The following is a 16807-nucleotide window of genomic DNA, read 5'->3' on the forward strand; positions in this document are numbered from 1 at the left end:
TCACACTTTAACCTGAGTTTCAACTCAGGACTTCTTGATTTCCAACTGTAGAGGAAATATCTTCAATCCAGTGAAATAAATGAAATAAATACAGCTAGATCCCTCTTTTACTCACACTCTCCACACTTGATTAGACAACCAACCACCCGATGTGTTTGAGTGTGTGGGGGGGTCCTACCGGCTTCAGTGAGCATCTCAAATTTCAATTCTACCCAAAAAAAGAAAAAAGAAAAAGCTAAGAGGAGCCCTGAACATGGCCAGCAGTGAGATGAGGGTTAACAGGATTTCCAGGCATGGATAGTAGCAGAGGAAGCGAAGTGTGTCGTGGCTTTGGGGTCTTCGGGTAAGGAGAGCGTGGGATGGTTCAGCAGCAGCTATACTGGTGGTTTGCGGGCAGCTCAGCATTGTCTATGGATGTTGTGAAGGGATGTGAAGCACTGAGTTGAAGTGAGGGAGGTTGAGGTAATGAAGGGTTGCAGGAGCTGCAGGAGCTATAGTGTAAAGACTTCCAGACCTCAGGACAAAGGCTGAGGAGAGCGCGAGTAACCACTGGTTACATGTGTTGTATGTACGTGTGTGTGTGTGTGTGTGTGTGTGTGTGTGTGTATGTGTCTGCATGCATGTTAAAGCTCGACATGATGTGTGTAGAATGTCTGAAAAGCAAAGTGTAAATGCGTGTTCTGAGGGCAGGCATGCATGTGTGTGTGTGTGTGTGAGTGTGTGTGTGTGTGTGTGTGTGGCAGCCATGTCCTCGCTGCGAGTGATTGTAAGCCCATCAGCCCATAAGACACTAACGGGGCCTGATGCACACCCACAAGCCATGTGGGGAGTTGGACTAGTTGAGTGCATACACACACACACGCACGCACGCACACACGCACGCACGCACGCACGCACGCACGCACGCACGCACGCACGCACGCACACACACACACACTCTGGCAAATATGCACTACATTCCACTAGCACATGGGAATGGGAATATACACACGTATGGTAAAACAAACAATAAAAAACCATGCGCGCACACACACACACACACACACACACACACACACACACACAAGTATCACATTAATATTATTATTCATACTTGCCTTGCCGAGCACAAAATCTCAACAGCCATGCTCACGTAGACAGAAATGAAAACACACACATCATTAAAAAACAAATGTCCAAACACACATACGCTCAGATTCACACACTAACATCATACGCACACATCACACTTTCATCCAAAAAACAACCTGAACACAACTAAATGTATATACACACACTTTATCTGACAGACTGAGCACACAACCTAAATACACACACACAATCAAACAGCTAGCATCTCTCCTTGACCTTCACTGCAACCTCCCACAGTTTGTAAGCAGCATGTGCCCCTGCTGACAGGCCAACAAGTAAACAAACAAAGAGCCGTTCCATATTTCATGAGCTATCATGGGAAAATACAGTGAATTTGCGTGAGGCTGGAACACAATAGAGGAAAATCCTGATTATCATAATCACTTGGACAGGTCGACTTTTAGTGCTACATGAGGAGATTTGACTTTTTTTTAAAAACTTTTAACAGCAACATGACTCACAACACAGGTGTATCTGATGTGTTTAAGATACGATGTAAATATTTTATTATTCTCTACAATAAATACTTTTTTATCAGACACCAGGAAATCTGTCTGTCTCAACACACCTGAATCTAATGAACCAATCACAACAACCTTCTAATTCTACATCAATCACATTACCTGCCAGTTCACTCACCTTCCTACTAATGAGCATTGCTGCTTCAGTGATTCGGGAGCTTAGCAACAACTTCATATTATTATTATTATGAAATTTACACAAGCTTTATACAGTATATACTGTGATGTCTTCAGCAGATAAGACATAATTAAGATTCTGATTTGAAAAATTTTATACAAATAAATTATAAATAACCCATAAAATGTTATGTTTGTTGTTTAGGTGTTGATCTATTTTCATACCTACTACCCTGTTTCAAATATATATTTATGCTTACATTTGTTTAGCATTGTTGTCTTTGTTTAGCTGCATGGTAAAACTGGTATCTTACTGTATATTTGCTCTCAGCACTGTGTACAAGATACTGTGGGGGCCAGATTTGGCTCAGGAGCCACTATTTACAACTCCTAATTTATTTACTTTGTTTGCACGATTCAACTTTTCAAAAATACATAAATGTATTTAGTTTGTAAAGTCATCAGCAGTTTATTGTTGAATTACTAAAATTTCTGTCATGTTTGATATGATACATAAAAATATGTTTATAAAACAATTAATTAATTAAAAATAATAAGTTTTCATTTTCAGTTGTATTCTATCATATTCCAACTTCAGCTGAGTAATGTCCAGTCATATTAATTCTTCAACTCATTGCCATTTGCTGCTGCAGCTCTCTCCACCACCACATCCTCCCTCTTACTGTATGTCCTAGTTATGAGATGAGATTTAGGACATTGCTGAGATTAAGATTTAATGTTCATGTCCTCGTTAAGGTGGAATTCACAAAATGCTCGTTGCTGCTCAGATTCTTTGAGAGTTTCTTCAGGAAGTCAAATAGCAAAAATCTAACGGTTAACCTAACTATTTGCTGTAAATGGTCAATTCCTTGACGTATTTGACTCTTTGTGTTGCCTCATACAACACAAACTCAGACAAGGAGGAATCTTCTTAATGTTACATACAAATATATACTCTTGAACCACTTTATTTGGAACACCATATTTATATTTGGTAGGGTCTCTCTTTGCTCTCAAACAGCCTCAGGTCTTCGTGTCATGGATTTCATAAGATGTTGGAAACTTTCCTCTGAGACTCTGCTCCATGTTGACATGACTGCATCACATCATTTCTGCAGATTTGTCAGCTGCACATTCATGCTGCCAATCTCCTGCTCTGAAGTTCACTGAACTCATTGTCATGTTCACGAAACCAGTTTGATACAACTTTTGCTTTGACACATGGAGCATTATTATGCTGGACGTAGCCATTACAAGATGACAAACTGTGGCCATAAAGGGATGAACATGGTCAGCAACAATACTTTGAGAGGCTGTAGCATTCAAATGATGATTGATTGTTATTAAGGGGTGCAAAGGGTGCCAAGAAAACATTCCCCACACCATAACACCACCAGCAGCAGCCTGGACTGCTGACACAAGGCAGGTTTGGGTCATACTGTTGACACCAAACTCTGACCCTATCATCTGCTGCCTCAGCAGAAATCAAGATTCATCAAACCAGACTGCATTTTTCCAGCCTTCATCTGTCCAGTGTTGGTGAGTCTGTGTCCACTGCAGCCTCGGGTTTTGCTCTTGATTGGCAAGAGTGGAAGAGTGTGTAGCTCATCCACCTTCAGGTTAGACGTGTTGTTCATTCTGAAGTTTTTTTGCTCACCACAGTTGTAAAGAGTGGTTATCTGAGTGATCGTAGTCTTTCTGTCAGCTCCAACCAGTCTGTCCATTCTTCTCTGACCTCCCTCATTAATAAGGTGTTTTGTGACTGTTGTGTGCGAAGATCCCAGGAGATCAGCAGTTTCAGAAATATTCAAATCAGTCCATCTGACATCAACACTCATGCCATGGTCAAAATCACTGAGATCACATTTTTTCCCCATCCTGATGTTTGATATGAACATTAACGGAGGCTCCTGACCTGCATGATTTTATCCTTGCTGCCTCATGATTGAATGACTGGATGAATAAGCAGGTGTACAAGTGTTCCTAATAAAATGCACTGTGATTGTAAAGTGCAAATTATATTTACAAATGATACTACGAAACAAAATTCATGAGTAGAGAATATGATGGGGACTTGAAATGAGCTGTGAGGGACACCAGAGGTGCTTGGTTTCCACTGTAGCAGCTGAAGAATCTCTGGTTTGAACAGAGCAGCTTCTTTTTGAGACGTAAGGACTGAGAAAACTCTGTGCTGACCCAGAGATACCCAGAGCTTAAGGCAGTTAATTAAAATTGTATGATCAACTGTGTCAAAAGCCGCACTTAGGTCTAAAAGGATTAAGACAAAGCAGTCTCCTGCATCTGCTGTTCAAAGGAGGTCATTTGTTTCATGAGTTTTTTTCTGCACTGCGTAACACCTGAATACATTATTCAAATTTATTCCAGAAATTGAAAAAAAAGTGTAATAAAAAAACACGATTAACAAAAATGTAGAAAAAAATGACAGAGGTAGGAGTTGATTGATTATTCCATTAACATAATACTGTCAGGACACACTTGTCTTTTCAGTGGTGAAATGTGATGATTATTATCCATTTTCAGAATTGCTCAAAATGCCAAGTGTATAATTCACTGGGGGCATTCTGGCTTTGGTTTGTCTCAAAGCATTGTATGAATGAGATGAATTCACATGGAAATGCTGGTGAAAAAGTGGCACGAAATCTTGTCTTTTATTTAAAGGGGAGAAGACTTACATCTCCCTCTGCACAGACCATGAATATTTCAGTCTTAACTCTGCTCCACACTGAGCAGCACTCTCACCCACGCCTACACAACACACAAAAATACACAACAACAAATACACACTCAACAACACGCATAAGTCAATTGTTAACTCACAGGTCAAAGCGTAGATTCTGCCTCTCCTCAAAGAAGTAGTCCAGGATGAATTTGCGAACAAAGTCAGGGTTGAGGGTGTTGTCTATGACTTCTGTCCTGCCAAACTAGGAAAGAAGTGAGACAGGGGATACTTGGTTAATGACTGCCATCAATACTCATTCAACTAACTAAAAACTGAGTGACCAGAAGTAGAGAAACCCCTGTAATACAATCCAAGCAACAACAGTTATTTAATAAAAATACTCAAATTCCTCACATTGTAAACATTCTAACATAGTCATTTTTTAGATCATGCTTAATATATAATAATTTTACATGGTAAATGTTAGCATGTAAGCATTCAGCGCAAAGCAGAGCTGATCCCAAGTTCACCTAAGGCCAACAGCTTAGAGCAGAGAAGGAGATCCGAGGTTGACAATGAAAAGCTGAGTCTGACGAGCTGAGTTTGAGATGTACTAAAATGGCCAGAGGAGAAACCATTATGATGCAGGTAACAATAGAGTGTTTCCTCAGGCAAAACTTTTCTCTCCATTTTTCATCCATCCAGCAATTTTGTTTCTAGAGCTACAGCTACTCAGGGGTAGTATGTTTTGTAATTGTCATGTAATCATTTCATGTGCTCTATAAATCACTCACTTAAAATAGAAAAGCTAAATATATTATCACATGATTGAAGCTTGTAGTAGTTCACATTAGAGGTCTTCATGGGTCCCAGACCTGGACCTTGGACCAGATCCAAAATGAACCCATAGTATACCCACCCAGCCCCAGTGTGTTTAAATAAATAAAGACTTGGTGCCTGATTGACAAAATTTACAACATGAGAGCTGCTATTTGAATTGTGAGATTATGTTTCTCTTGTTCATTGTGTTTCACTACTAAAAACATTGGGCCTTATTCACCAACCATTCTTAAGAAGAGATTTCTTACTTAAACCCACTTACACACTTTTTACAAAGATTCTGACATTCACCAATGTTTTTCTTATTTGGGATTTGTTCTTAGGTAAGAACAGAATCTACGCACACTCAAGCATACTCTTATGCACATTTGAGTGCTGACATGTTTGAGCAAAATAACTGGTTATTGTGTTTTCTTCTGTTCTACAGTTATATAATTATGTAATAATTATAAATAATATTATATTATTTAAATTACAATAATACTTTTCGATCGTTTACCTACGCTAATTAGGGCCAACTGGCACACACTTTCAATTTATGAGGAGATTGGCATTCATCAATCTAAGAACACAGGTGCGCACAATTCTGCAGTTTAAGAACACGTTCGTGAATCTTTTCTTAAAGACTTTCTTAAGAACAACTTAAGAAAGAATTTAAGAAAATACTTAAGATATTGGTGAATGAGGCCCAATGCTTGTAAATATACAATAAATATGATTCAGACAACTCAGGTCCTGGCTTGGGTCGCAATCAATAGGAAATTAATTTACTTTTGTCACACAAACATGTTAACATGAATCACCCAGGAGATGATACAGCAACAGCAATAGACATAACTACACCTCCTGGAAAGGAATGTTAAGTTACTGGGCACATAACAAGTAAACACAGCAACAAAAGTGAGCTGTGTTAGCTGTGATAAATTCAAACTAACACACTGATCCAGCAGGCCGAACCTGAAGCATTTCCAAGGACAAAAAAAAAAGAAAAAAGGCAGCCTCTCAAAATCTCACTGCAGTCCTTCAATATGACTTTTCTGAAATGTTGCACTGCTTGCCATTTAAGCTCCTTGGAAGCATTCACTGCCCCCACCCCACCCCACCACCACCACCACCACCCCACCCCACACTCACCTCTCTCCATTCCCTGTTGGCTATTCCTTGAGTGTAGAGCACACAAACTGTTGAATTAGAAACAAGGGAGGGGAGAGAAACAGGGGAGGGTCAAACTGATTGACTGATTAACAGTGAACAAATAATGCAGAGAAGTCAGCTGAGAGCGTGTTCTTTCCATGGACAACATGAGAGGAAAGCTCTCTAATTAAATGTCACTAGAACTTTGCTGGCAGCATAATGATATTTCAGAGAGGGAGAGAGGAGGGAGGGACAGGGAGGATGGGATGGGGTTAGTGGGTGTTTGTGTGGGTGGAGGAAAGTCCTCCTTATTGACATTCGAGCATATCCGTCTTGGAGTGTTTTTTGATGACGGATCACTAGCGACAAGAGAGGAAGGTAATCAGCTGGCACTAAAATGACATTTCATTTGCATTCTAGCAGCCGTTACTGTATTCACACACGCCTGTCACATGGCAGCGACTCACAACTCTGAATTGCCCGGGGACTGGACATTTGCAAATCTGCTGTAATTCGTTAAATGTTTGTATAATGAAACAGTGAGTAGTTTTAGGATATTTTTTGTCATTAGCTAATAAAATATGTCATTATGTTTTGGTGCGTCTTATCTCTGTTCTTACTTCTTCTGCTGACTCAGGTCTCTCTAGGGATCAAAAGAGATCTTGATCTCAATGAGTTTACCTAATTAAATAAGGGTTACACTATGTATGTCTGTTTAGTAGGGGTGTAGCAGTGCAGAAAAGTAACATTTCAGTACATACATGTTAATTAACTGTTCTTTATGTTTTCGGTACAGTGAAAGAAAAAGACATGAAAAACATTACATTAATATTAATTTCTATAAATTCTATTAATTTAAAATGAATTTAGCTCGTAAAAAAACTTGTAAATAAACGTGTAATTGTAAACTTGTAGCCCAGTGACAAACTGGCTATGGTTAAGGCTAGATTATATTAATTTAGATCACAACGCAACATCCTGTACCAAACAGCACGGCACAAATACATGTACTGTTCCCTCCCTACAGTTTAGTAAACTGGGTTTTGTAGTACTAATGACAGCCGGTTGCACCAGTAGTTTTGTATTCAAACTTCAGTCAAGTTATAACATAGTGCAAGTCTTTACTAAGTAGTGATTTTCTCATCAGTAAGTTGAAACAGGACACATGACCCTTGTGAATAAAGCATAGAAAATAAATAGGTAAAAATTAGTAGTAAGTAATTACAACAAGTGGCACCACAGAAATTAGTTTGTACAGATAACTTGTTCTTTACATACATTCACTGCCAGGTGTAAATATAGCGTAGCTAACTGAACCAACTCACAAAGCTAACGTTAGCTTGTTAATATATAACCCATTTAGATTGAAGGGGTAAAAGACATAGTGGAAAATATGGTTAATATACAGTATCTGCCATAACTCCTTATCAAAATGCTGTAAATTATGATGTAAACTGGGCAAATTTGAAATTATATTTTACAAAAAAATGAAACAATATTCCTCAATTTACAACTTGTAATTCTAATAAAGTCAGACAAGCTAACTGACTAGGTTAGCTAGCTTCTCCTTTAACTCTCATCAATTAAGCAAATAAGCAAATGATATTTTGTTCAACTTAAAGGAACTGAAGCAGTGAGGTTGGTGATGCACAAAGCTGGGTCCCACCACTCAGCTCCAGTAAAACACCACCACGGGAGATGAACTGGGCTCACTGGGGTTCGAGTAAAGCTTGCATCGTTTTTTTGGCATTGTATGTTGTGGCATGTAATTGGCTGGAATAAGGCTTTGTGTTAATTAATAGCCTAGATATATGAAACAAATCATATCTACAGTAATGTCTACATTAGCAGTGTAAGCATTGCAAATTCCTCCATAGTGACATTCAGTCATATTTTTCTGATGGGGCACTAGAGTGTATTTAATGTTGGGACAGTGGAATTACAAGTCCCTTGTTCAATATTCACATTGTATTGAATTCTGAGTCAGTTGTGACGAAAATACTAGACATTAAATGTTAGACACAATGCATGATTGTGCGGCACTGTTGTAGTGAGTGGTGAATGATTTCAAACACAATGTTTGATGTAAATGTAATTAGATGTCCATATGACTAGTGTCAAGCAAAAAACAGAGCGCTGAAGCTCTACCCTGTTGAGTGAAAGCTATTTTAATTATGTGCTGCCTTACAGGGTTTGAAAGCTTATAAATCTATTTCAAAAAGGTGAAACTATTTAAAGTAACATAAAAGCACTAAAATAAAGCAGACACACTCTCTTCAGAACTACATAAAAAACAGAACTTGAGTTGAGCTTGTGACATCTGATGATGAAGGCAACAACTTCCACTGCAGTGACATACATTATCATTAATTACAGCTCTAATTAATTGTAAATTTATGCCTGAGTTAATGTATGAGCTACCACCAACTGATGAAATGACTTTTATATTTTTAATTTAATCATAGACTCGTTAACGGTTGTAACTGTGAGTGAAAATCATCCTTGGTTTCAGAATCACCAGGCCTATCTGATGAATTCCTGACATTTCATCTTTTAGAATGAATCTCAGGTTGAGCCCAGATACATTATATGATTACTAATATTATGTAAAAACTGATGTTTTCTTCCGACTTCCAGCTATGTTGTAAATGTCACTGTTCTTGAGTGCAACACAAACAACAGACATTCTAATTCCCCTGCGTCTGGTCTGGTGGCAGAACAGCTCAAACTTGCCATGTTTTGGGAGACTGTCAGTCTGGATGGTGTATATGTTGCATTGTGGATGGTGTGCAGTGGGTTGGGGCTCAGCTGGTTGAATATACGGTCGTCCTTTAATCTTGCCACAAAGCGTCAGATAACACATGGTCTCTGCATTATTGTGCAGGGGAAAAAGCTATTTATCAATCACACACCCGTAAATAGCGATGCTCCTCGCATCCGTACAGGCGCCCTTTCAACTCCTCCTATTCATCAGGCTGATGATGAGGGCAGGAACTTGACAATAGCACCGCTAACACCATCTCTGCTCCGAATGTAGGAGATACTGACGGTGCATACTTTGATAATGTTCCTGTCTGCTTAATGCCCTTTTCCAATCTGCTGAAGCACACTGATCAAAGCACATCCACATTCACACACCACAGGAACCACGCACACATGTATAAACACACACAAACATGCACAAAACAGAAACACTGGATTGTTGTCCAGTTTTATAAGCTAATATGAATATGGTACGTGAGCCTGCCTGAGGCCCTGGATGTGTGCACTTTTTGCATGTGTGTGTGGCTCTGCTGAGGCGATCTAATGCTGTGTGACTGGGGCCAGTGCTGTCAGCAGAGCAGAGACATGGACGCAGCACAAGTGCCTCCTTGCATAAACGTTGGGGCGGGCAGGGATGCTCATCCTCCTCTCCCACCGTCTGACACTTAAAGGTCCAATCGGCGATTTGTGGAGCTCATCAATTATGGGTTCACACACACCAACCAATGCTAAAAACACCACTGTGTTCGCTGTACAGCACCCAGGTGGCAGAGTGCTGAATATTTAGGAAATGAAACAAGGTGATGTTGGAAAAACTGAATGTTAACCAAACCCTGGAAAAGTAGAGGGTAAAAATAAAATATAAATATGTTTCAACTTTATCATTTCAGCATAACTCAGAGTATTTTCCTCCCATCATGTTTATTTTTAGAGGGCTTTTAACCGACAGGACTGTCACAGTCTGTTACAGAAAACAAAGCAGGAACGACAGATGAAAACAGCAAGGAACTACTTCACAATCTTCCAGCTTGTCTGTGCACGTGTGCCTGAGTATGTGAGTATAAGAGGACCTGTTCTCAGCATCTAGTGAGGCTGGCTTTTATTTTCAGTTTTCAACAATATGGCTGATAGGCAAATCTCTTTCATTATACAAATCAAAAAAGCTGCAGTTCTCAAATTCTAAATGTCAAAACACAAGCAGCCAAACATGAACTTCAATCAGAAACTACTGATTACTACTGAGGATCAGACTAGATGATATATTTGTTTTTTTTTAGATAGTCACAGTATCAGATGTGACGATGATCACAGAGTCATAATTTCTCGCTGTGCCTTGGTAATGATATTGATCATAGCTTGCACTCTTTCACAACTTGTGTAATGTACAAAGGTGATTGTGAAGATATGACTGAGGGTGTCTGTAAGATTTAATTACAATTACAATTTAATTACAACTGATAACTGTTTTGTCTAATAAGATGTCACGCAGCCAACAGCCACTAGCTGGGGCTGCAGACAGCAGTCCACTCAGGTGTTGGAAACCAGCAAAGTGGACAGTATTTTCATTTAGAAAATGAAAATAAGGTTGTATGTAGGCTGTGTCAGAATAAGCTGGTATATAAGCACTCGATAGGCTTGGGCGATATCCAAGATTTAATATCCCGATAAATCCTGCCCACATATTGGGCTGGACAATAATTGTTATGTTATTGTATTTTATGTTTCAGGTATAAGTGGCAGCAATTCACAGTTTTATTTGTCACGTGCCAAGGTACAATGTACTGTAAGCAAAGCAGTGAAATGAAGGCTGGACTCAGCAGGAGGGCGGACTGTTCAAAACTGTAAAAATACATTGACATTATGGGGAATATTGCATATGGTGGGAAATATTTCGTGATATTCAATATTATCGAATTTCAGCTCCAGCCTACCACTCAACTAGAGCAATGTGTAACTACATTCAGCACAGGTATGTGGACGTTAACCTGCAAGGTAAGAAGGCTGCTGGCACTGGCGCTGCTAACATTAGCCACACTCGAAACCAATATGACATCGTTTACATGCTGTGATCCCACTCAGTTTGTCTATTGAGGAGCCGAATAGTCAAGATTTTAATTTCCATTTAACCGACAGGGGAATTAGTCATGAGGAACATCCATCGTCGATACATCGAGAGGTTTCACACGTCCTGCCTTGGTTGTCTTCCACCATGATACACGACAGCTGTTGTGCCTGACACTAATTCTGTCATTTATCTGGTTGATATTGTGAAGTCTGTTCCTGGCATTTCTAAACAAGATTATGAATCTGATTCAGACCGTGCCAGTTTTTGGTACTTGACAGTTTGAGAGCCCTAGTATAATGTTGCCTTCTCTTTACAAGGAAAAACGCCTTTAGTCCGACACTTTACATTTCTTTATCGGACAAATTACTGTTAGATTCCACATTGAGCCTTTAAAAACCAATGGACCAGTTGCCAAATTGAACTCCTGCTGTCAAGGGAGTGAGGAGTGTGTATATGTGAATGTGTGTGTTTGTGTGTCCTTTCATCTGTAGGAGGGAAGTGGCTGGTTTGTGTGTGAGGATGATCGGGCTTTCCTCACTCACGTTGGGAGCGGAGAACAGTGACGAATACGACCCCTGACATATGCAAATGTCTACTAATTCACATTAGCGAGGCAGAGCGTGTGTGTGTGTGTGTGTGTGTGTGTGTGTGTCTGTGTGTGTGTGTGTGTGTCTGTGTGTGTGTGTGTGTGTCTGTGTGTGTGTGTGTGTGTCTGTGTGTGTGTGTGTGTGTCTGTGTGTGTGTGTGTGTGTCTGTGTGTGTGTGTGTGTGTCTGTGTGTGTGTGTGTGTGTGCGCGTGTGTCCGTGTGTGTGTGTCCATGTATGTGTGTCCATGTGTGTGCCCAGTTTAAATCTGCCTGAATATGGTGGATGTTTGTCTGTGGATATTTGTGTTTGTCTCCAGAATTTAAGGTGCTGAGAGCTGGTGTGTGTGTGTGTGTGTGTGTGTGTGTGTGTGTGTGTGTGTGTGTGTGTGTGTGTGTGTGTGTGTGTGTGTGTGTGTGTGTGTGTGTGTGTGTGTGTGTGTGTGTGTGTGTGTGTGTGTATGTGTGTGTGTTTGTGTGTGTGTGTGTGTGTGTGTGTGTGTGTGTGTGTGTGTGTGTGTGTGTGTGTGTGAGAGTGTGTGTGTTGTGTGTGTGGTGTGTGTGTGTGTGTGTGTGTGTGTGTGTGTGTGTGTGTGTGGGTGTGTGTGGAGCAGGTGAGCTTACTTGGATCAGACTTGGAGAATGTGTCTCTGTCCAGGAGATTTCTGAAAAACAAGAAAACAAAGAGACACATTGACATAAAAATTAATTGCACAGCTGTCCCACTTCAACAAAGAAAGTGAGAACTAGAAAGTTATTACATCATTAAACCTTGCCTAATTAGCTCTCTCACTACACTGACAACTTGTTTACCCATAATCCTCCCCTGACTTGATTAACAAAAGCTATTTCATCCAGTCACTGCAGCAACATTAAACAGACTATAAAATTGAGCTTAAAGTGGGGCCCATTTATATTTCAAACATACAGAGAAAACAGCAGAAGAGACGACCTATTTTTCACTTTTTTGCACTCCCTGGGTGCCGGCAACAACAGTGGAAGCTGCCATCAAAATTACATGACATTCTGGTCTTCGCTCTTTGCATGGGGACGGATAAATGCACCGAAGAGTCCCACTGCAGAGCAGATGCTCGGCGCCACTGAGGTGCTCCACGGTTAAACAGCTCTGAAGGAATTAAATATGCACACAAAGACGACAAGCCACAGCTGCCTGAGACTCGAGAAGAAAGAAACTGAGGAGCAGCCCGGGCTCTGGAAAGGGGAGACCCGGCCTGTTACGTCAGCACTGGTGGGCCTTTGTGGTTTTAACTGTGTCATTTGCTTACAGTGTCCAGGTCTCAGGGGGAGGTAGCCAGAAGGACAGGGACAAGCCCGACAACACCCAAAGGGACAGAAGTGAACCTTCACTCACTCAGCTTGTACTCCTGCCAAATCCTACATTAAAACCACATAAAGCTTTCATAGAGCTAACCCAAAAAGACTAAATAATATGAGTGGCATGGCCATCAGCAGCAAGTCCAGCGGGATGATACATTATCTAAAATCTAGTCTTGTAGAACTACTGAAAGCATTTTACAGCACATCTGAAGGTAATACAGACATAAGAGCTAAAACTATACTCATATAAAAGTGATCTTGATTTAATCCATCAACAACACCACAACCAACAGCTTCACAAAAATACCATAGAGTTGAGTTATAATGTCTCTGAAACAGTGTCTATAATAAGTGACCAGAGCTGTTATATTGGATTGTGTTAAGTGTGCCCTCTGTGTCCTTCTCAGCATGTATGCATTTACTGTCCTTCATTCTCATTCGTCCTCTGAAACCTACTGTAGAGTCGCCTGTGAGTGAAAGAGTACTTCACCAATTCAAGGACTATTCCTAGAGTCAGGGGACTTGCAAAAGACAATTAAAAAGTATTTTCATGTGTAGTTGAACAAGAGGTCCCTTCCCTTTTAGTAACTGCATGCTTGTTTAAAATCCCTGGCTACTACCCATGATGCATAGCAGCTGTTCCCTGGGCCCTCTCCTCACACTCATGCTCACTTCTTTCAGAGGCTGTCCTGGCCAACAGAGATATCCTAAATAAAAACACACTATTGTGACAATAAATCATGTGCAAAGTCCTGATAATGAGAGATTGTTTCTTGGGGGAGACTTTCAGTTCATCCTGCGAATATGAATGTGATGAAAAAAAAAAAAAAAAAAAAAAACTCATCGTATAATTGTATCGAGAACATTTCACAACAGGTTCTTATTTCTTTCCAAAATCACCCATGTGAATATGTATATCTCACATCTGTACTGACAGGATAACTTAATTGCAACGCTATAACATATATAACGGTATAACAGTATCGTAGGTCGTACATAGGTTGCGCAACAAATACCAATAGTGTTGCTTTTGTGGTGAAGACAGTCTCACATTTTATTTAGACACACAATACTTTAATACAGTAAGGATCTTCCTCATGTCTTTTGGAGGAGCAGGAGGAAGGTGCTGTCATGTACACAAACTGATGCACACACCGACTCACAACCTTACCAACGTCATACCTGATGACGGAGACAGAAGTTGTGAATTTAGCCATATTTTGGTTTGCATCACACTGAGCATATTGATAGAACAGGAAGAAATGAGTCATTTGACGGATTAAAGCTGTACAAATGTGTCACATTTAGGATCCATTGTACCTGCCATGAATTTAAGTTTACCTCAGCCATTAAGCTCTGTGAAGTAAGAAACCACAAACTTTTCACAGCCACTTTTAAAGCCTGCAGGGTGTGACTGATTCCTACAAGAGAGACTTTGTGTTGAGTATTACTTTAAGCTGTAATAATCACAGCAGCATGACTTTGTCCATATTGTTGCACTGCTGCTGACAGAGAAAGCGAGAGAGAGGCGAAGGGGGAGAGTAGGGAAAGCGGCTCTTGCTATCATGCTAGCTGCGGGGTGAGCGCTCTGTCGCCCGTCCCGTCCTGCATGACAAGCAGCGAGTGTCTAGGAGCCGTTGATGGTTAGTGATGTATCTAGATCAGGCACTTGTGTTGTGCTGATCCCTGTGTGGCCCAGATGGTAAAACACCACGCTCTGCTGCTTCGCTGTCAGGGCACGCCCACCGGCCCCTTCCCCAGCTCTGAAACCTTAAATAAATGATAATAAGCGATGGAATTGGGGCTAGTCATATCAGGGCTGTGTTTTATGACTGGCGGAAAGTCTGAAAGATTGTGTAAGAGTGAGAAGTGGGCGACTTCACCTGCCAAATGGGATAAATGTCCAATAAAAAGCAATACTGTACCCTGTTGGCTTCCTGAGGAGTATGAGTGGAGGCAGTAAACAAGATGCAGCGGAGGAAAGACGAGGAATAAAGGAGTCTAAGGAGTGTATGAAAGACGGCACGCAACTGTACGTGTGTGTATTTGCAGGCAGACGTGCATAGACTTATATGGATACGGGAACCTCCCCCTGATTCATGTGCACCCGAGGGCTTCCACCTGGCCCTGATAGAGCCAGGCGACTCTTTAAAAAGCCCTTTCCACCGCCGGCAGCCCGGGGAATGTCTGGGCAGTCCGAGCAGAGTGCTTCGTCGTTCATCAAACATTTATGAGAGTGGTCCCTCCTCGACACCAGAATTACATTTGAAATCCCACCAGTTACATCACAGTCACCTAAACATGGCAGGAGAGCTTTAAATACCTGTATGTAAGGGAGGGAAGGGGGGGGGGGGCTTCTATGAGAGAAATTGAGATGTTTTCCAAGATGAGCTCTTTAGAAAAAAGGGAACACTGAACATGCCTGCTTTCTGAGGGGTTGCAACCAGATGTGAAAAGAGGATCAAACAAGAATTCAACGTAAGCACAGGCCAAGGGGAATCACTTCTTCTTTTATATGCAGTTACTCTATATCTTGCATGTTACATTATTCCCATCACGCATAACAAATTTCTTACATTCCTACATTTCTATACTGGACCCACCACCACCAATCTTTATGTATCATTTTTCAGCAGATTTCAGCAGTCAAACAGTTTATACAATCCAGAAAGCGATTTCCTTATTGTATCACAATTTTTTACAGAGCCCTAAGTATTTAGGAGGTGAGGTATTAATTGTTTAGTCATAAACTTCTCAAGAAATAATGAGAGGTGACACAGTCATGGTCATTTGAGTGCATTTTGATGCATTTTTCATTTTTCTCTTAATCAAAAGATTAATTAATTGACTCATTATTTCAGCCCTAACATGAAGTAGTTTTATTAAATGGACTAACATATAAAATGGCATGGTCCTCTCAAAGCACTGCACACCCACACAAGGGATTTGAGTGATTTCACCAAATTCTAAGAACAATGATAATGGTGTGAACCGTCCCACCATAACAGATGAAACACAGCTAACAAGAGGGTGAGGGAGCTAGCTGTCTGTTAAGCAGTCTGATGATGGAGGACACACACACACAGCAAGCAATGTAAAAAGCTCTGAACAGGGAATTCCCAAGAGAAACTTAAAATCTTCCATCAACGCTGCAACTGTCCTCCATTAACATTTTTACCACTAACTTTTATCGTCTGATAATATAGAATAAAAAATGATTTTACTGCATCAAACAGCCATCAACAGTTTCTTTACCAATTTCCCACCATTCAACTTCCTCCAAATAACTTCACACATGCTATGAGATGGATGTGAGTGCATGCATTTTTTGCCTGGGTGGTCCTGGCGGGATTGTTGGCTTTAACCCTGGCAGGGTTAGCGCCGGCTCACTGAACTCGACGGGAGCACAAGTAGCAAGAAAATGTTCTCAGCAAGAAAACCTCCTCACCGTCTTGTTTCTTAAAAGTCAGAAAGCTCTCTCACTCCCATCGTGTAACCTCACGCAAGTCCACATGGTTGACATTTAGCCCTCCAAGCCATTGTGCAGGTTTGCTTACTGTTGTGTGCAGTGGCAGTCTGTGGAGATACAAACCAGCTAATCAAAGAGGCCTCAACTGCGAACGAAGGCGCAGTA

At 40.7% G+C, this 16807-nt stretch overlaps 1 protein-coding gene across 1 annotated transcript in view; it reads right to left on the reverse strand.

Moving 5' to 3' along the window:
• The window catches only part of LOC111229790 (copine-8-like), a 62586-nt gene that overhangs the window by 35565 nt on the left and 10214 nt on the right, over positions 1 to 16807 (reverse strand). Inside the window, exons 3-5 of the mRNA XM_022756260.1 lie at positions 12460 to 12500; positions 6424 to 6470; positions 4608 to 4711 (exon numbers count right to left, since the gene is read on the reverse strand). Coding sequence (XP_022611981.1) covers positions 4608 to 4711; positions 6424 to 6470; positions 12460 to 12500 — 192 coding nt within the window. The remainder of the gene's footprint in view (positions 1 to 4607; positions 4712 to 6423; positions 6471 to 12459; positions 12501 to 16807) is intronic.

Source organism: Seriola dumerili, unplaced genomic scaffold, assembly GCF_002260705.1.
Source record: "Seriola dumerili isolate Sdu_G_001 unplaced genomic scaffold, Sdu_1.0 BDQW01000242.1, whole genome shotgun sequence".
Lineage (NCBI taxonomy): Eukaryota > Metazoa > Chordata > Actinopteri > Carangiformes > Carangidae > Seriola > Seriola dumerili.